This window comes from Protomyctophum bolini (genome assembly GCF_963924005.1).
Source record: "Protomyctophum bolini genome assembly, chromosome: 3".
In the NCBI taxonomy this organism is placed as follows: domain Eukaryota; kingdom Metazoa; phylum Chordata; class Actinopteri; order Myctophiformes; family Myctophidae; genus Protomyctophum; species Protomyctophum bolini.
The window spans coordinates 9,672,150-9,692,676 of NC_137864.1; the positions used below are offsets into that span (position 1 = coordinate 9,672,150).

General features: G+C 43.2%; 1 protein-coding gene across 2 annotated transcripts in view; it reads right to left on the reverse strand.

The window, feature by feature from the left end:
- Nucleotides 1–602: 602 nt before the first annotated feature.
- Nucleotides 603–20,527, reverse strand: part of usp34 (ubiquitin specific peptidase 34) — a 67,144-nt gene continuing 47,219 nt past the window's right edge. Inside the window, exons 47-79 of one of the 2 annotated variants that reach the window (XM_080760243.1) lie at nucleotides 20,005–20,099; nucleotides 19,491–19,663; nucleotides 19,153–19,303; nucleotides 18,702–18,780; nucleotides 18,554–18,607; nucleotides 18,374–18,469; nucleotides 18,179–18,243; nucleotides 17,544–17,619; nucleotides 17,046–17,093; nucleotides 16,879–16,944; nucleotides 16,654–16,734; nucleotides 16,204–16,289; nucleotides 14,964–15,132; nucleotides 14,680–14,754; nucleotides 14,050–14,201; nucleotides 13,798–13,951; nucleotides 12,923–12,967; nucleotides 12,373–12,477; nucleotides 12,027–12,174; nucleotides 11,464–11,768; nucleotides 9,819–10,148; nucleotides 9,381–9,538; nucleotides 9,038–9,116; nucleotides 8,405–8,531; nucleotides 7,612–7,719; nucleotides 7,220–7,324; nucleotides 6,313–6,437; nucleotides 5,414–5,537; nucleotides 4,999–5,078; nucleotides 4,415–4,555; nucleotides 3,795–3,941; nucleotides 3,094–3,250; nucleotides 603–2,350 (exon numbers count right to left, since the gene is read on the reverse strand). In XM_080760243.1, coding sequence (XP_080616369.1) covers nucleotides 1,539–2,350; nucleotides 3,094–3,250; nucleotides 3,795–3,941; nucleotides 4,415–4,555; nucleotides 4,999–5,078; nucleotides 5,414–5,537; nucleotides 6,313–6,437; nucleotides 7,220–7,324; nucleotides 7,612–7,719; nucleotides 8,405–8,531; nucleotides 9,038–9,116; nucleotides 9,381–9,538; nucleotides 9,819–10,148; nucleotides 11,464–11,768; nucleotides 12,027–12,174; nucleotides 12,373–12,477; nucleotides 12,923–12,967; nucleotides 13,798–13,951; nucleotides 14,050–14,201; nucleotides 14,680–14,754; nucleotides 14,964–15,132; nucleotides 16,204–16,289; nucleotides 16,654–16,734; nucleotides 16,879–16,944; nucleotides 17,046–17,093; nucleotides 17,544–17,619; nucleotides 18,179–18,243; nucleotides 18,374–18,469; nucleotides 18,554–18,607; nucleotides 18,702–18,780; nucleotides 19,153–19,303; nucleotides 19,491–19,663; nucleotides 20,005–20,099 — 4,716 coding nt within the window. In that variant the 3' untranslated portion in view covers nucleotides 603–1,538. Of the gene's footprint in view, nucleotides 2,351–3,093; nucleotides 3,251–3,794; nucleotides 3,942–4,414; nucleotides 4,556–4,998; nucleotides 5,079–5,413; nucleotides 5,538–6,312; nucleotides 6,438–7,219; nucleotides 7,325–7,611; nucleotides 7,720–8,404; nucleotides 8,532–9,037; nucleotides 9,117–9,380; nucleotides 9,539–9,818; nucleotides 10,149–11,463; nucleotides 11,769–12,026; nucleotides 12,175–12,372; nucleotides 12,478–12,922; nucleotides 12,968–13,797; nucleotides 13,952–14,049; nucleotides 14,232–14,679; nucleotides 14,755–14,963; nucleotides 15,133–16,203; nucleotides 16,290–16,653; nucleotides 16,735–16,878; nucleotides 16,945–17,045; nucleotides 17,094–17,543; nucleotides 17,620–18,178; nucleotides 18,244–18,373; nucleotides 18,470–18,553; nucleotides 18,608–18,701; nucleotides 18,781–19,152; nucleotides 19,304–19,490; nucleotides 19,664–20,004; nucleotides 20,100–20,527 lie in introns of both variants that reach the window. The other variant, XM_080760242.1, reaches the window with a different exon arrangement.

Below are 20,527 nucleotides of genomic sequence, written 5' to 3' on the forward strand. Positions count from 1 at the left end.
CGGTAAAATAGGAGTATGAATCGGCCCTTAGTCTCTAGTCTAAACATGACTCAATGAAATTAACAGCCAGAATTAGTATATTCATTATTAACTTATAATATTCAACACCCCTGTCCATAACACAGTATGTCCAATGACTAGTGCAAATGTTCGGATAACATAGCTTTTTGCTAGATTAAATAATTCCTGCTCAATTTTTCACACGTCTCCTTTTGCAGAATAAGGGCACGGTCACACCGCACTTTTATTCTGAGGGTGGATTGGATTCTGCCAAAGCATTTCAATGGGAATGGAGTGGTTTGCTTCCATTTGCAGATAAACCCCCACCCCCCACTCAATTCCCATTGAAATGCATTGGCAGAATCTGGTAGGTAGAATATAAGTGATCGTGCCCTAATAATGTTTACGTCCATTTTTGGATAAACTCTTACAGTATACTGTCTGTATTTGAAGCTTCACCGGTGTTGGAAACCACCTCATAACAGTACAGTATGCTCTGTAGAAATCTTGAACCATAACAGCTGTACATTCATGTGTCGGGTGAGAAAGAAAGAAAACAAATCTCATGTCTCAAAATAGATTTCTGTTCATAATTATTCATATTAAAGTTTTTATTAATTTATCTCTATTAAAATAAAATCAGGAAAAAACCAAACAGCAAAAGAAGCAAGAATGACAATAGATTATGGAATGTATTTCAGTAAATAAAATAAAGCTCCAACTGTTACATCAAGTGTGCTTTATTTCAGCCACAGTCAAATAAAGCACCATTTTTATATATTCATATATATATATAAAGTTATTTATATATATATATAATTTTTCATATACACCTTCAGGCAATGACTAGAGAGGATTCTTTACAGAATCAAGTTTCTTGTGGTTCTTTTAATGTACAGGTAAACTTAGTTTGGATATTTAACCACAGAAAAAAGCCAAGGCAATTTTCGCCTCTTTTTCATTAAAGTACAAAACTGGCACAGGGGACACAATTTTATACACAGTAAAAATGCAATAAAATTAAATTACATAAACAGACTAAAATTTCTGTAAACCTTTCCCCGTTACAGCAAACCTCAAACGAATAAAATCACTTTCTAAAGAAACTCAGTAAATCAGTAAAAAAAAAGGCAAAACTAAAAAAACAAACAAAAAATGAAAGAAATGTGCTATAGCTTGTACAACTTGATATTTTTCTTCTTGTTTTGTCAAACGAATGGCAGGCTGTGCAACTTGTTGTCCAGGGATGTTTCTTTTGAGCATAACACCAGGGGGAGGAAGATGGCGGCAATTGAAAGCCACAAGGTTTTGAAATCACGGACAGACCGCAGCACAGAGCCAACCAATTTAAATACGTCATGAGCATAAGGCCAGCGCAACACATACAGCAAAAGAAGAAACCCAAACAAGAACACAGGGAAAGGAAGTCCTCAACCAAGACCATGATTCAGCTTAAAGAAAAGAAAAGAACGAAAGGAAAAGAAAAGAAGGAAAATAAAGATTTCTCAAAGATCTGAAAGCGCTGTGAGTTGATGATGTCACGAGGAGGGGGGGCAGGGCCCTTTGCCAGTCAGTTTAGTAACTATGGCAATGGTGGCTTCCACCGTCCTGTACAGCATGTCCAGCATGTCTGGGGGCGGGCCGGCGTGTGCCATGACAGCTGGGGGAGCGTGGCCGCTGACCTCTGGCCCCTCCCCCACCATTCCCAGGGCTGACGGGAACATGGCGTCCTCCACCAGGGGCTGGGCGTGGGCGCTAGAGGAAGCCATCATCTCCTTCTGCTCCTTGGTCTCCTCCGAGGCGGCGGACGAGGCCTCCCCGCCACACCTCCTCTTCCTCCTGTCCTCCTCCTCCTCGTCGTGCCGAGGAGGCGGAGGCTCCGGGTCCTCCCCGCGGATGTACGTCTCCCCGACTTCCTGCATGGAGGAAGAGGAGGAGGAGGAAGATGAGGACGAGGTGGAGGAGGAAGACGAGGCCTCCATCTTCTCCTCCTTGGCGGCGGCAGTATTCGGGGAAGACGCAGCCTCCATGCTGTTGGGGGCGGGGGCTGCAGTGGTGGGGGCGGGGTCGGGCGGAGAGGGCGGGTCCTGCTCGGTGCCGGGGTCGATCAGGGAGGAGGAGTCGCGCGTCTCCGTGTCCGAGGTGCTGGCGGGCGTGAGCGCCTCCTGGTGATCGGCCTGCGCCTTCGGCTCGCCGCACGGCGGGAGGGCCGTGGAGGAGGAGGAGGCAGCGGAGGTGGAGGGCATGGAGGCTGACGAGCCCATCATGGAGGAGCTGGTGCCCTCGCCGGCTCGCTCCTCATCGCTGCTCACCCGCCGACGCTTCACCGGGGTGGCTCCCTCCTCCTCAGCTGCGGAATAAAACCTCAATTAACGCATGATGTCAATATGAGACCTCAGTGTCGTTAGTATACTCGTACCATAATTTGGTGAGGGTTGGACAAAATTTGGAGGCAAAAGAGGGTGGTGGTTACTTTTTTTCTACCAAAGTCTACCGGCCATGATCACACAGGTGGACCACTATCATGTCTGGGAAATTTACATTACATAATTTGTTGCCTTGAGGGCCAAACCAAATGCCATTGAGCTCCATTGCATTGGGTTGACGGCACACATCTTGACAAGAGACGTACAAACCTCGTCAAATCACACCCAAAAGACATGGCTCGATAAATGGTACCGGTTTTGTATTCTGGGTGAACTCTCTTTACCACTACTTGGGAATGTCTGGTTCTGGATAATCTCAATCCCCCTTCTTTTACATTTAATTATTTATTTACTCTTTAAAAACTGCAAATGTGAAAGCTCACTTTTACCTGTAATTGTGTTGTGACAATAAGGCTAGTTGACTGATTGATAGAACAACTTAACCCATTTTGGTGTTAGCATTATGTTATGCTTTAGCTATTGAAGAATAGCAGATCTACAAGCTCATAGCGAGCCACCGAGTGGCGCGCTACGAGCTTGTAGGTCTGTTATTTTTGAAAAATCGAAGAACGACTGACATAGAAACATAGATTTTTCAGAAAACTGTCAGGATGTAGAAGACATTTTTAGAATCTGATGGGTTCAATCCCATTCCAGCCAGCCTTACCTTTGGCCTTGCTGTCTTTGGCCTCCAGCTCCAAGGCTGTGCGTTGTTGGACGCAGGCCCGACACCGGCCCAGCAGCTCGTGGAGGGTGGGGCAGAGGGCGGGGTCTAACGCCTGTGGAGGATGCACTGAGAGCAGCAGCACCAACGCACGCAGGTCCTGAGGAGGGATGAGAGAGAATGTGATGATGATCACAAAAATCTAAACATTTCCGTTTCACAAAATCAGTACTTTATTGGATATGCAGAGTTGCTTGGCAATAAAAAAAAACTTGAGTTGGCTTGAAATCATCTAAACTGTGACCTTGTTTAACGCATGCTGATGTCAATAACATTTTTCAGATTCTCTAGATGAGGAATTCAGCTACGCTGAAGCTCCACTGACTGTGTTGCATCGTGGTGCATTTTGACGTGTCAAAAAAGTTAACCGAGGTGAATTACAGTCATCGAATGAAGCGCAATGTCGCCAGTGGAGCACCCTTCATTGGTGAAAAAGGGAACTTTCCCTGCATCAGCGTTGACGGGATGCCTGAAGGCTGCAGTGGAGCCCCGGCATAAGAAAGAAAAAAAATACCTACTGTAAACTTGAGACTTTTGGATGAGGTTGTTGTTAGTTTTTCCGGTGTTGGTTATATAGCAGATGGAAGTGTGAAATGTATTTTATAAATGTGGACTCAAAGGAATTAAAGATATAGTGTACGTACAGCATTGAGCAGGCTGCTGGTCTTGCTGAGCTCCAGGCGGTGAGCAGCCAGCTCAGGCTGCAGACTGTGCTGCTCACTCAGCAGGTTGGTGACCAACACGTTGACCAGGCTGCTGCAGCTGGGCCCTGACAGGACCTGACCCTGAACCTGCAGGGACAACATACACACAGCACATTATACACCTGACAGGACCTGACCCTGAACCGGCAGGGACAACACACACACAGCACATTATACACCTGACAGGACCTGACCCTGAACCTGCAGGGACAACACACACACAGCACATTATACACCTGACAGGACCTGACCCTGAACCTGCAGGGACAACACACACACAGCACATTATACACCTGACAGGACCTGACCCTGAACCTGCAGGGACAACACACACACAGCACATTATACACCTGACAGGACCTGAGGGACAACACACATAATGAAGTTATAGACCTCGTGGATACGTTTTTCTTTTTTTTCCCTCTCTTATGCACACCCTCATTTCTTCAGCTGTTTGCCGTTTTTGAATGTGCACATAAAAACAATATATATATTTTTTTATTCAGCACCAGTGGTTGAGCATGCCGTTATATGGTTATCATCATAATGTTCTGTGTTACCTTGTGCAGGAAGCAGGTGAGGAAAGAATAGGCCATGTTGTTATTGAGGAAGGTCCTCTCGTCCATCAGAATGCACTTGATGTACTCGCCAAATGCCGGGTCTTCACACAGCAGCTTCACACACGTCTTGGCCAGAGCAGACTGAAAACAACAACGAAGATGTCAGCAGGCTCGGTATGAGGCTTGCTGTACGTCTGTGTGGGTGTGCATTTGTTCAGAGCTAATCTCGCAAACACTGTGGCAGATGAGTGCCAAATTTCATTTCAACACCGTAGACTAAAGAAATACAGTAATTCAGTACAGTAATAGGTTTTGGGGATATTTTTAACTTAACATTTATAATTGAAGTCAATGGGGCTCGGATCGGACTGAAACCTTGCCCAATATGCCTAGATTCAAGTTTCAAGTTAAGGATATTCATTCTGTAATGGTACGCAATTCAAGCAAGAATACCAATACTGCTGGCCTGAAAAATAATTCCAACTGTATTTTTCTTTAGAACACACACGTCCTCACAATTATCATGACTGAGAAAGACGAGAGAGAGAGAGAGAGAGGGTGGGAGAGAGAGAACGACGACGTACCTGTGATTGACAGAGTTCAGTCCAAAGTTTTGGGAACAGGGCCAAGTGAAGAGGCAGTCCTTCATATGCTATCAGGACACCTGGAAAACAAAGTACAATGATTTAATAATCAGAGCTAGGAAGCTGGTGCATATGTTTAGACCGAGAGTGAACCAAATGTGACTTGTATTTATTTATTTTTGGTCTGTTACGATGTCAGTCATGTCAACTTTTTCATAGTTGCCAGCATATTTAATTGTACCGTTTTTGTCATGAATAAGAACATTGATATAAAACACAGACAGTTTGACCAGGGTCTCTCTCATATTCGCGCACGCACACACACACACACACACACACGCACACACACACACACACACACACACACACACACACACACACACACACACTTTCTCTCATATTCAAACAAACGTACTTAGTTTGACCAGGGTCTCTGTGAACTTCTCACAGTTGATGGCGACTCGACAGAGCAGGTGGATGAACTGGTGGTAAGACAGGAAGTAATCCAGCAGCATCCGGTCGTACACCTCATCTTTCCCCTGATACACACATTATTAATATAAGATCAAGATTAAATCATGCTGGCGATGTCACGTAGCAACAACCAAGTGTAAATCATGCATGACAAACATCACTGGGAGAGGCAGGGAATGCAAGTTGTTCTATTCACTTTCATTCGATAATGGCTAGTTTTTGAATTTCCCTCTCTGGGGAACAACAATAAAGTCTATGTTGCCGGTAATCTAAAGTTTCAACTCTCCGTTATGTAAGAGCATGGGAGAATGGGTTTCCTATCCAATTCAAGTGGGGGTGACTACAGCAGAGATGATAGAGAACTGTATAGACAGACATGTAAATTTCATTGACTGCCAAGAAAGAGGCTACAGTACCCTGTTTTACCAGATCATCCAACACATCACAGATAGTAATCAATGGAGCTAAATGCTGCTTCAATAAATAAAACAATAATCAACATAATTTAGAAAATAAGTTGCTCTCTCCTGATAAAATAGGCAGTTTGTAACCAAATGATACATGCGTTCAATAAATCACGCAATATGCCCAGAAGATCATATTTTAGCAGTCATCTATCATTGATCCCAGTTCACTCTGGTCCGTTTTGTGCTCTTAACTGCCATCTGCTGGCAAAACAAGATATCGCCAAAATGGCATATCTAGCTCTACACAGCATGGCTGACCAATATAGCCGACAGATTTTGAACTTCCTTGTTCATGTGAATGTATGTATTTAAACATCAGCCTCAGCGCTGAGGAACACTCCGTAATAAGGTAAAAGTGTAAAACCAGTCTGACCTTGCTGGTCTCCACCATGGACGGCAGCAGACACATGTTGAGCTCCGGGCGGGGGGGTCGGATGTTGTTTTTACCTCCCATCAGCTTGATGTTTTCTCTGCACGGCAGGTAGGGACCAAACGACACTGGGAAGAGCACGCACACACACACTTAAGTATTACTATACTTGTGATGAGGTTAACATTTTAGAAAGGCGATATCATGAATGCCGTTATATATATATATATATATATATATATTTTTTGTTGCCAGTTCTAACCACAAAGCTTCCCAAACGATGTGCAGTGAGACACGTCCAAAAACTTGTGAATTATATTTTTTGATTGACTGTGTTTTGAGCACCCTCGTTGCCCAAAACAGGCAAATTCTATACCCTACAAATATATATATATATTTGACCTGGCATCCCTATTTGGAGAAAGGTTTTGAAGTTTCAGTTTCGAAAATAGAATACAAGGTGTTCATTGAGATTGTGACATGTCCATTGGTGTGCTTTGGGAACAGAAACAGTTTGTAAATCACTGGGTAGAGAGTAGAGGAGACTCATGTTAACAGTTTCTACGGTACTCACTAGGGATGTTGCTGTGGTGGTAGGTGCAGTGGTTTATACAGTACTCACTAGGGATGTTGCTGTGGTGATAGGTGCAGTCGTTTATACAGTACTCACTAGGGATGTTGCTGTGGTGGTAGGTACAGTGGTTTATACAGTACTCACTAGGGATGTTGCTGTGGTGATAGGTGCAGTCATTTATACAGTACTCACTAGGGATGTTGCTGTGGTGGTAGGTACAGTGGTTTATACAGTACTCACTAGGGATGTTGCTGTGGTGGTAGGTACAGTGGTTTATACAGTACTCACTAGGGATGTTGCTGTGGTGATAGGTACAGTGGTTTATACAGTACTCACTAGGGATGTTGCTGTGGTGGTAGGTGCAATGGTTATGTTGCAGGAAGGGCACCAGTGTGTGCAGGAAGTCATGAGGACTCAGTAGCACCAACTCCTTCAGAACATCTACGGGGAGGAAAAAACAATAAAGCTAGCTGTCATGCGACAATTCACGTTTTGAAGAAAAAGGAAAAAACAGACCTACAAGATAAAGTGTTATGTCACGACATATTGTTAGCATGTAGCTCTGTTCTTCATGGCAAGCAACACGCTTGCGCAATGATTATAATGTGATTAAACTTTTTTTGACCGAATGAATAAAATAACCATGTGTGCTCATAAAAATAATAATAATATAAAATAATAATAAAACACACTACAAGAAGAAACCTGATGCAGTGTGTGCAAGTTACCCAGGCAGGCATTGCGGAGTTCGGGGGGGCTGTAGGAGTTGAGGAGGGTCAGCAGCTTGTGGGCAAAGTCGATTCTCTCCTGCCACTGTATGAGAGCCTGTTTCACATCTGTAGCACAGGAGATAACACACTGTATGAGAGCCTGTTTCACATCTGTAGCACAGGAGATAACACACTGTATGAGAGCCTGTTTCACATCTGTAGCACAGGAGATAACACACTATGAGAGCCTGTTTCACATCTGTAGCACAGGAGATAACACTGTATGAGAGCCTGTAGCACAGGAGACAATACAGGTCAGTTAACTAGGAGTCTAATGAATCGATTATGAAAACAATCAATCTTCAAAAATAGGGAAAATAGATGTGATGCGTTGTGAGCTTGTAGATTGGTAATTTTTGCAAATGTCTGTGACAACGTTGTATGACAATGTAGAAAAGGGTTTAAGTAATAAGTGGTATAAGTACCGGTAATATATTTTGACGATTGAAAAATGTGTATTAGATTTTTCCGCTTTGATTCGTTGATGTATAAAAACAGAAATTATCCAACAAAAAAGAAACTCACTTCCCATGAATAAATAAGTCATGTACAGTGGTTAAAAACAGTTTGTTCAGTCATTTAAGAGCATGGTAGAAAGAGACATGTTTGTCAGTAACAAATGTCACATATCATTTGATCCCTTGCCAGAGCCAATGCACGTCTATGTATTGCCACGCATCCTCTATCGGGACGGAGCGTCCGAGTGTCTCATCAGATTAAGAATGTCAGCTAAATGCCAAAGAATAGTGACCTTTGCGCTGCAGGTACGGCCGCGTGGATTTGAGGACAGACAGGAAGATGGACAGCAGCTCCACTAGGTCCCCAGTGACATGACAGGCTGTAGCCTCATGGTACATCATGTGTAGTGTGTTGAAAGACTGGAGGGAGGATGACGAGTTTGGGAAGAAAGAAAGCAACAGTTTTAGAAAGTGAGAGGGGAGATGGAACATTCAATTATGATGTACAGTACAATACATTGGTAGGTAGGTTGGATAACAGATAGGTGGGCACTAGGGACATCTGGACACCTCGATGTAAAATTAGCCATTTTGTCCAAAATGTTAAAATGTATTTGAAAAATCTAATACAAACTACTAATACTTAAGTACACATGATGTGAACATGCATACATCATTATCAGACTTAATTGTATCCTTCAACTTCTTGTTTATGCCCCAAAATGACTGGAGATAGAAATATTACACATTTATTGTTGAATTGGTTAAGCATTGTCTAATCATGTATATTTTACTTTTTTAACATTTTGTAAAAAAAAATATCACTGATATCCACACTCTTCCTGGGGTGCCTACTTTCTGTAAATTCTCCATATTTCACACAGGACATCAGTTGATACATGTGTTGTTGGGTTTAGGCAGTGTACCTCAGTCATGAGGACGAGGCCTCTGTTGAAGACCACCAGAAGTCTGTCCTCGTCATTCTCCAACAGGACACGGAAGGCACTGCAGACACAAACACAACTGTCAGCGCAGTGTCACCCAGTGTGTGTTATGAACTTAACCCATTCTGACCCGAGATCAGATTCTAAAAATGTCTTCTACATCCTGACAGTTTTCTGAAAAAGCTATGTTTCTATGTCAGTCGTTCTTCGACTTTTCAAAAATAGCAGACCTACAAGCTCGTAGCGCGACACTCGGTGGCGCGCTATGAGCTTGTAGATCTGCTATTTTTCAATAGCTAAAGCATAGCATAATGCTAACACGTACCTGATAAGTGTGGTCCAACAGGAGCGTCCGTCCAGACAGCGGAGGTAACAGCTGATGGTCGTCTTCTTGAACTGCTTCACGTCCTCCAGCTCCTCCTCTCTCATGTCGGCTCGCTGAGCCACAAACAGCTGCATCAGGTTGAACAGCTCCTCCACCGCCTGAACGAACGGATACACACGTTTTAAGACTATAAGTCGTAACGTGTCGTTTCACATGCAGTACCGTATGCTGGTTGTGATTTTCCAGCACAATTGAAACGGACCGCATAAAGAATCCTTCAGTCTTATTTTCACGTGTCCTACCCACAATTAGGGTTGGGATCCTTTAGGATTATTATTTTTAAAGATGTATGGACTTTTTAGGCCTTTGTTGATAGGACAGTAGTCTGACAGGAAATGGGGAGAGATTGGGAGTGAAAAGGCAGGCGTGTCCACTCACCCCGGGGTATTGGCTGGCATGCGGCGTCAGGTTCTTGAACGCCCACTGGATGTTCTGGTGCTGCGCCAGCTGGCGGGTGAAGGCGGGCGACTGCTCGCAGCACATGCGCAGGATGCCGTAGTAGGCGGGCAGCATGCCGCGGTTGAACAGCACCACCTCCTGGTCGTCGTGGTCGGCCAGGATGTAGTTGAAGGCGATGTTCTTGGTCACCACGGGGTTCTGCACCACCAGGCGCACGTTCTCGGGACAGTCCACGCACACGTTGTACCAGAAGGACAGCAGCGCCTGCTTGTTGTGGTTGGTGGCGATGGCGGGCTCCGACAGCTTGGGCTGTGTGTGGGACAGAGAGGAGAGAGGACATGTTGTGGGTCACTGTCTGCTGGTGGTGAACAATCCTGCATTGGGTCTGCAGTCTGGGGTCTGAACTTTTCTGAATTATTCCATTGATGAACTACATATTTTAATTACTTGCTTAACCCATTATTATTAAAAAAAATCACACCCATGTGAAGTGAGGGGCTAACTCATGTTGATTAGGTGATGTAAAACAAACTGTGCCAACACAAACATTAACCATTAAAGGGACACTTCACCCTTTTTGCAAAAAAATATATGTTAACCCATTCTGACCTGGCACCCATTTTGGTGTTAGCATCATGTTATGCTTTAGCTATTGAAAAATAGCAGATCTACAAGCTCATATCGCGCCACCGAGTGGCGCGATACGAGCTTGTAGGTCTGCTATTTTTGAAAAATCGAAGAACGACTGACATTTTTAGAATCTGATCTCAGGTCAGAATGGGTTAATCAGACCAGTGTGTGTCCAGTGGAAACCTGGTATGAATCTGATCTCAGGTCAGAATGGGTTAATGACGTTTAGGAGCATTAGAACAGTTTCCTGGGGGTCTTTATGTGTGCAATATGTGGTTTTAGATATTTTAGATTGTAGCAGTGAGCCTGTTGTCTCTGATGTCATGGACACTGGGCTCACTTCCTTCCTGGACTACATGTTGTCTCAGTAAGAGCTCTCCCCCCTATCCACAAGGAGGAGCAGTGCACCAAAGAATTATTGGAATTGTAGTCCAGGAAGGTAGTGAGACCAGTGTCCATGACATCAGAGACAACAGGCTCACTGCTACAATCTAAAATATCTAAAACCACATATTACACACATAAAGACCCCCAGGAAAGTGTTCTAAAGCTCCTAAACGTCATTAACATTTATGTTTTTGCAAAAAGGGTGAAGTGTCCCTTTAACAATGAAGAGACAATATGACGTAATACATTATGACGTAAATGTTCCATTCATTGTCAATGGCGTTTACAAAACAAACATTGAGCCAAATATATAGTTTAAGAACTTCCAATTTAAAAGGCATTTAGAATCAGTGTCTTAATGGGTTAAAATAGTAATGATATTACACTAAGGCTGAATTAAATCCAACTCCAAATTGGCAGAGTCTACATTTAATGGTTCTTAAAAATGTTGAAAAACGTTGCCTATAATGACATGCCCAAAATAGGACTCTAGTCCTTTTGAAAAGATCTAGAGTTGAGCATGCCAAACTCCTCGCTTCTAGACCAAGGCCCCAACATCACTTGGGGTAAAAAAAAAAAAAAAAGACAATGACTTCCAAATTCTCACCTGGAAGAGATTCCAGAGGTCCATGAAGTATCCAGAGAACATGAGCTTCTCCGTCTTGGAGATGAGACAGTAGGTCATGAAGCTGAAGTACTGAACCAGCTTGGTGGTGCCGTGCACACTGGCGTCCACATAGAGCTTGGCGCGCGCCAGCAGGCCCAGCAGCAGGTTGTACACCTGGTGGAGGACCACCGTGGTGTCTGGGGACAGCGGCAGCTCTCGTGTGGGGATGTGGAGCGAGCGCGTGGAGCGGAACATCTGGCGGAAGGAGTTGCTGGGGATGAGGGAGACCAGGAGATACGCCGCCGCTGAGGGAGGAGAGGCGAGACAGTTACCATCAAAATAAAACATATACAAATGTATTCATATTGTGGGGCATTTCGCTCTCAAAATAGTGTTATTTCTCAGTTATCCTGGAAATACATGGGTCACCGTCTGACAGAGTGCTGCTACCCTAGTCACTTAGCCGGCTCTGCTCTGCTAAGACGCCGTCTTATCAGCCACAGCTGTGTTTTTGTAGAGAGCTTATTTCAACTACCTGTTGGAGTATAAATAAGGTTTCTTACATGTGCGGACGCGGGGGTAATTGTGTGCCAGCAGGAAGCGTTCCACCCAGTTCTCCATGTTCTGCAGCACCCAGCTGTGTGCCAGCTTGTTCCTGGGCGTTTGCACGGCCAGCCAGTCCAGACACTGGGATGGGTTGTACTCAATCACCTGATGAGAAGAAAACAAATAATAAACACATTTGTATTCGTGGCCATTACGCTTTTGGTGCATTTATCAAAAGTGAATGTGAAACAGGCCACGTCAGGCCATTCAGTCTCTGAACATAGAGTAGTAGCCTATAAATGTGGGCAATTTTGTTTTTACTGAACTTCACATCGTGACCATAAATAATAGTAAGTGCCATACCTCCCAGATCCTCTGCAGGATGTAGGAGGCGAAGGAAGGCATGCCTGGAGGTCCACCAGCAAACTCCATCAGCATGGTCAGCAGCTTGAAGAACGGATTGGCAGCCTGACGGCAAAACAAAACACCACAACACGACGATGAAGAACAAGTAGATGAAAAAAAATCATTTTAGCTGTTCTTATATCCTGTGCTGACTGATCAGAGCAGAATATGGCAGAATATGGTTGCCGTTTGTTCATAACTTAACGCTCTACTTGATAGTAGCGATAACAATTATCATTAATTTAACAACAGTTTCAAAGTACAGCAGTACGTTAAAAAAAAAGCCAAATGAATAATCACAAAAAAGCCAAAGGCTTGTTTCTATTGTGGTCCATAAACACTCAAACATCGAGACAAACAACAACAGTACAACAAACGACATGAATCATGCTGCCTTGTTATATTCCCACCAGACGACATTTACGCTTGAAGCAATATACTGACATCACAGCTGGATGTGTTCACTAAACCGTCACTGTTTATTTATTTTTCATAGAACTATGCTTACCTCAGGAGTGAGCTTTGCTATTGAAGTGAAGAGCATGGACACAATCTGCAATGGAAAGAAGTACATGAGTTAATAGCAAATACCATCAACATCCAAACCTAGCGTCCCAATTCTGGGCAGGTCACAACAGGTGTAAACATTCTGCTCACAACACAAGCTTGTAGAGAAGAGATTAGAGAAAAACTAGATAAAGTGCCCCTCAGGGCACAGGTCTCCACCAGGTCTCCTGGTGGCGCTATAACAGGCCAATGTGAAAAGGGTGGGATATATTACTCAGCCTAGTAGGAAAGTCTGTGAAAGATTTCACGTACATTGCACGCTGCATTCATGATTTGAGGCTTTTTGTTCAAAACGAGCCAATACTGAAAACTTTGAAAGCCATTTAGGATGGAATATGAAATATCCGACAGATCCGGCTTGAACACATGACTATAGAGATAGTGTGATGACTATAACAGGCTATAACAGGCCGTTCTGGAAAATAATTGGGCAGAGATTCATCGTTGGCATCTAGGGAGTGTGTGTGCAAAATTTGGCATCGACCGGGTTAACTGTGCCACACACACACAGAGTGCAAAACTACACTCCAGACAGAAAGGAGGGGTGTGTGTGTGTGTGTGTGTGTGTGAGAGAGTGTTGAGTGAGTGAGTGCGTGAGAGAGAGAGCGTGCTTCCACGTGGGGTCAAAACTCAAGGACAGTAAAACAAGACAAATGTGACTCATGGGGAAAATTTTCAGGCCCTCTTGAGGGCAGTGGTCATTATAATGGCCATGGCAATTTCTTTGAGCTACGGTTAGGCATTCGAGTGCTCTTGATGTTGTTGATAGTAACACAAGTGTGTGTGTGTGTGTGTGTGTAGAGAAAGTAAACCTACATGCTCAGCCAGGCGGTTGTTGTAGCGGCAGAGGCTGAAGATGAGGTTGCAGGTCTGTCTGATGTTGATGCCGTCCCTGATGTGTTGGAAGAGGAAGGGGAAGCCTTTCCCACCGGTCAGAGCCGCCATGTCACTCTGAGACAGTGTCAAATGTCTGGGGAAAACAACGGAGGTTGGGTGACCGGAAAAACATATAGAGGTCTTAAAGGGTGTAAATTAACAGTAGGTGAATCATCCATGTAGAGATTGTACCTCTCTGAGCGGGACTGCTCCACCAGCAGGGCGATGAGGGCGATCATCTTCTCCAGAGCAGCGGGACGATACTTCTCCTCTGCCAGGGACAGGATGTCCTCTTCCTCGTCCTCCTCCTCTCCTTCCTCCTCAGACAGAACCTCCACCTGCGGCTGAAGGGGAGGAGTCAGGTCACGCACGTACTGTCACATGGAATACAAAACCATGGAAAAATCAACAGTTTGCTGTGTGATGTGACTAAAATGTATCTGAAGAATTTCTTAGCGCGTTGCTCATATAATCACAATCTCCTCAGTTTAAGCTGGAGACATGTGTTGCAACCTTTCAGAGAGGATGGGTTTGCCCCTCACTCAATTTATGTCTCTATAAACAATCAAATGGAATTCCATGATATTCCTGACATTCCATGACTGGTGGGAACACACAGGCTTAAAGTCAACACATGCTCCTTCCTTCTGAACTAGTCAGGACATCTGGGGGTGCAGGAGTTCTGCTAAAGTTTTGAGACCACCCATCAGAAGTTCTGAATGACTATCAGAAGGCGCATGTAATGCACTTTTAGAGACCAAGGGATAATAACTTCGAGCATTTTGTTTTTCAAAACTTTTATACAGTAGGCTTGGAACTTACATTTTCTGGACCCTTTGTTCCCATGTAGAAGTGCACCATGATAGAGATGGCTTGTAGAGACAGTAGAAACTGACTCTGTTGAACATTTAAAAAACACATTTAGACATCAAGTGAGTCAAAGTCTTATACCGTATACTATTTATCACAAATGGTGTCTTTGTAGAAACATCTTTCTATCCACATTTAATTCAAACTAGTAAGAAAGACTTCATTTTCAATCTTTATTTGTCCCTCAACTCTGATAACATTTTCAATTTTGCTGTACTTGAGGAGCACCAACCCACCTCCTCTTCCCCCATCTTTGCAAACTCGTAAAGGAAGGCAAAATACTCTGTGAGGTGTTTGCTGTGGGGCTTGACTCCGTGCTCCATGATTGATAGCAGCGTTTTGACAAAGCGTGTCACACAAGAGCGACTGCCAATGTCCTCCACCGGTCCATCCATGTCATCAGAGCTGGAGAAACCCAGAGACAGGAAGAGGAGAGAGTGACTAGGATGAATGGTCTGGGCAAATGGGCATGACATATACAGCAAGTAGTCCACACACTCTGATTATGGCCTTCTTTAAGGTATGTGACTGGTGCAATGTGCCTTCAGGTCAAATCATCTGAATGTCAGACTCAGGTGACACCTTTATTGGCCAAAGTTTTGGTCACTGCCAGAACGTCCGTCAGAGCCTAGTTCTCAGTGTCTAGAACTGCGTGAGTTGCCTCACAGTCGGCTATCCATCCTGTGGTCAGTGGTCATAGGAGCTGGTGCAAGTAATAATTGACTGGAAAAGTGTTGTCAATGCATACATAACCGCAAAGTTCCCATGAGTCAAGAAACTACTACAATTACTAACCAACACTCTCTCGTCAGTGTGATTAAACAATTATAGACTATTGCCACTTAACCCTTAAGTGTGTTTCAGCAATGTTGTTGGAGCATGAAACTTTCTCAAGTGTCCAAAACGCATGGCCACTGGGTGAGACATGGCTCCCTCTGTGTGTATCACTGTCAGCCAACTATTATCACAGACATGACAACGTTCAGTCATACTGCACACCTCTAGTGGCATAGTCATGTTGGGTAACATTGCACCACTTAGCTGGCAGATCTACTCACAATGCATCGCGATGTGATGTTTTTGTTGTTTTTCCTCTTTATGAATGAAGCCAGAAACAAGGAAATCACATGATTGCTAAAACTCGCCTCCCATCCACTTCCATGTTAGACAATTTTCTAGAGCGCTCATACCCCTCTTCCTGTATCGCGACCACATTACATTTTCAATTGACTAACTATTGAGCTTTATAATAGTTTTTCTTTTTCTCTTGCGAACACCCAGTGAACGTCTCTCGAATTATCAACAGTATGAATATTCTGTGACTACTAAAGATAAGCAAATAAAAAAAAAGTCTAAATGCAGCCAGAAAAAAAAAGTTATGGTGAATACAAATGACAGAATTAAAAATGTCATAGTTTCATTGAAGCAATACTAGGTAACTAAGCTTAACTAAGCAACACGTGTGTCCATCCTTACCCGTCCTCCATGCCTGGCTGCAGGTAGAGGTGAGCGTGTACCGGTCTGAGTCTCTGGATGACGTGGATACATAACCTCTGGAACATCTGCAGGGATACGAGAGGGACAGTGGTGTAAAATGTCTGTACTCTCTTTTTAAACACCAACTGTACATTTCTATCATACCATGAAAATTAAATGAATAAATCACACACATTACATTTAATATACTCTCATTAACATCCCTACAGCAAACCAGAAAAATGCACAGGAGTAATAGTAACATTACAGTGAAAATATGTCAAGTAAAACTGAAAGGCACATTTCAGGAAATGTAACACAAAATTACAATTAGCCCTTAGCTTAACCCCACCCAAAAAAAGCCAATCCAAATAGTTTAGCAACCATTGCTAAGGATGGTTGGGGAGGGACTTAGCAAAGGGCTAATCGGTCAGTTTTGGTTTGACTTGCCTGTCTGACGATCTGATTGGGACACTTGATGAGAATCTGCATGGGCCACCAATTGTCATCCGCCATGCGATCTAAAAACCACTGAAACGCACAATATCCAAGGATAATGTTTAACTGCACAGTAGTTAATTGTGGGCCACTAAGCTACTGGAAATCATTGAATTGAAGCATTGAGAGCACATTTATAGGATGAACACAGTTACGGATGGTTTTTCTAAGCCTAACCTCGCAAGCCGCTTGGCTGTTATTGAACTGTTTGGTGAGGAGTTCTATCCACTGCAGCATCGTGGGCTGTGGACATAACAACAACTCATTATAGTAGGTCCAGGTACTGAATAAAAGCAGGTGTGCAAAAATGACTGTAGGGTCTGATAGGCTGTGTTGTTCATTACCTTCTCCTTGGAGTGAATGAAAGTCTCAAGGACAAACGATGTGCTCAGCTGTGATCGAAATGAAGACAATAAAAGCAGTGTTATTTATTTATCTCAGATTGACGTCATGGTTTTCTCATCCAAAGTGTGCACAGAGAAACTCGGTAAAGCCGAAACACTCCACATACAACAACCTTCGACTTTTCTGTGAAATGAGTGTGATCCACAATGTCAAAATACATTGTGAGCTTTTAGATTTGCAATTTTTCCCCACACCACACCATCATAAGATGAAGAATAAAATGGAGCTTAAATGGTTAAACTGCGTACAGTTCAGACATCCATGCTTAACATCTATCCAACATGCTCAAAGACGGCTGACCATACAGGGGTCCTTGAAGGGCGTTCCAGGGGAACGCCAGAAAAAGATGCTTATATTATAAATTCAAAATCTGTTTAGATCTACAGTATAACACGTCACAATGCGTTCATTGAAGCAAAGTGGTCCAGGACACTAACCTTAGCGGTCATAAGGGAGATGGCTTTGGGATCTGGTAAAGTGCTGGGAATGCTGCTGCAAAGCTGCCACATGAACCTGCAACGCAATCACAATCGTCACACACAAGGAGCCATAGATGTCTGCTGTGTGTAGTTGACTTGAATCATTCGCTTTATTATCTCTGCCAGGCCACCAAAGGCAATAGGGAGTTTATCTTTCCGTCCCCGTCTGTCTGGGTTCTGTTTGTCTGTCCAGGGACCTGTGTATTTGTCTGTCTGAGGTTAATCTAGCAAACCATTGGAATGATGAGCACCAGCATTCCCCCCCCCCCCCATTGTGTTTATGTTTTTGAAATATAATCACTTTAATTTTATAGTTAAAGTCAATAGGGGTTGCCCAAATATGAAGTCAAACGTGAAAGATGCGTCATAGATGACTATTGCATACGAGTTCCACCTGGCCTGGAAAATAATATGCATTCCACTGGGCACTCCTTTCTAATTAGATGTTTGTAGATAAAACATCTTTAAAAGTGTACATACTTATTTTTTTTAAAATCCTGGTTAGAGTAAGGTTGATCAGTTACACAAATAATTAAATAAATATGTTATATATTTACATATAATACAGATTATTTATTAGAGTCCTTGCTTACCCAAAGTATGTGTGCTCAAAAATGTTCTTGTCCTGTAGGAACTGCATGTTGTCATGCCAAATCCACTGAAAAGAGATTAGGGCAGGTCACAAACAATGCATTATTTCATGTCCGAATTCAGTTTGTTTTTGACACATCGATAAAGGAATGCTTCTTGGATCAACTAATAAAAGGGGAAAATGGAGCGAAGGTTACCTCAAGTAAATCAGGAGAAACATCAAAACTAAAGTCTTTGCCATTCTCCTCTTCCAGCTCCACCCTCTTATAGAAGAGCATGTAGGCACTGTGTGTCTGGACAGAATGAGGTCATGTTCAATAAAACACTCATGAAAAGTAAGTGCATTTACATACAGAGAATAAAAAGACCCTGCTCACCTTCTCAAAAGAGAAGTCCATGAACTTATCAGTGACAGAGTCGTACGTTTTAGTCTGAAAGAACACACACACAAACAAAATATTATGCAATCCAACCCAATGTCATACTAACACTATACGTTTTATTCTCTCTGGTGTTGGCTCTTACCGTCATCTCTCCACCAAAACATTCAGATGCGAGCTGGGCTGAGTCAAAGGGTTTCACTTCAGCGTCATTGAACAGATACCTGGAGTTTTAGAGGGGGGTTGGAGAGATTAAACGTATTATTATTATTAAGCAGTCTATCCATTTCATCACTTTGTGTAAAGAAAAAGAAAAACACATATTAACCAAATGTTTAAATGGACTAATCCAAAATTATACAGCTTTATAGAAGATTATGAAATTAACCATCATGCAGCGTTCACACGGGCAGATGCAAAAAAGATTTACAGCATATTTGTCACTTTGTACTCTTTGTATCTGAAGTTGAAGCCAGTTCATCTTTTTTGTAGCTGTGTAGCTTTGTATCTTTTGCAGCAGCTACTGTACAAACATCGGATGCATCTTTATGTCGCTGGGTTACATTGACAATGAATGGTAGACTGTATCTGCTCACCACTTGTTGTTCTTGTAGGCATGTGGGTTGACGATATTTCGGATAAAGCTGTAGTAATGACCGCCATCGGCCGTGCCCGTGTGCACCGTCACTCCAATGAGGTCGTACTCGTAGCTTTCCGTGACCTTTGCCTCGCCCTCCTCCCGGAATCCTGAAAATATGAAAACTCTAAATCACATTGCTTTGATCAAATACAGAGATTACTAGATGGATCGGATGGATTTCCCACTGCTTTTATACAAATTAACTAACCATTTGAACGCCCTATTCTGGGCATTACAGTGGACAAAGAAACATTTGTGGGAAATAGGCCAATACTAAATAATAAATGTCCATACCCTCCTTGCGCTCTCCTTTGCCCATGAGGAAGTCCTCTGTGTAGGGTGTCATGTCGAGGCGCAGGGGAAAGGAGAAGTGCGTGTTGACCTTCTCCTTCATCATGGTCACCATGTTGAAGGTGTAACGCATGGTGTTGAAGCTCAGAATGCGAGGAAGCTTCTTGAAACATGCCCTGAAATGAACGCAACGTCAACGTGTGATCAACAAATTCTGATCCATTCATTTCCAACCACACAAGAGTCCAGCAGAACAACTTAGATCAGTTCTGGAAGACTGTGGCCTAACTGAAAGTAGATACTGTAAAAGATAAAGAAAGATATGTGTATTAAGTTGTAATTGATAATTGATTGAAGTTTGATATATTAAAGGAATGTCAATAATAATCTGCAGTCCATTTTAATCTGCACTGTGCATGGTGGTTGGTACTGTAGGTGGTTACCGTACTAGCGACTGCTAGGCCATTAATTAGCTAATAATAAAGCATTCAATTGAAAGTATGTTGTCTATATTCACCGTTTCTCAGCTCGGACCTTCTTGCCACACTGGGAGCAGGTGTACATATTGTCTCCCTCCAAAGTGTCCTTGATGGTTACCTCGTCAAGAGATTCCTGAGGGGATACAGGTAAGGAATATGAAGAATACTTCGACTAACTTGTAGGGTCTACTACAACCTATCTCAAACCCTCACCCTAAACCTAACCTCCCACGGGGCAGCACACCTAAACCTAACCGTAACCCATGTCTAACCAATGACTAGTCTAAACTAAGTATGCACCCCACTTGTAGTCGAAGTACGTTGTTTCTACGTATACAAATTCAAGCTATAAACATGTATGCATATACTGTATAGGGTTTTAACAAAGCTCAATTAAAAAAGGGCTTTATCAAGAGTTCAGGCCGCTACACTGCCCTCACACCTACATCGCACCACAAATCCTACTGCTACAGTATGTAGGTGTAGAAGAGGCACCCAGGGACATGGTTTGTTGTGTCTTACATCAGTGCATTTTTGCAGAGATAGCTGATCTGCATGCTC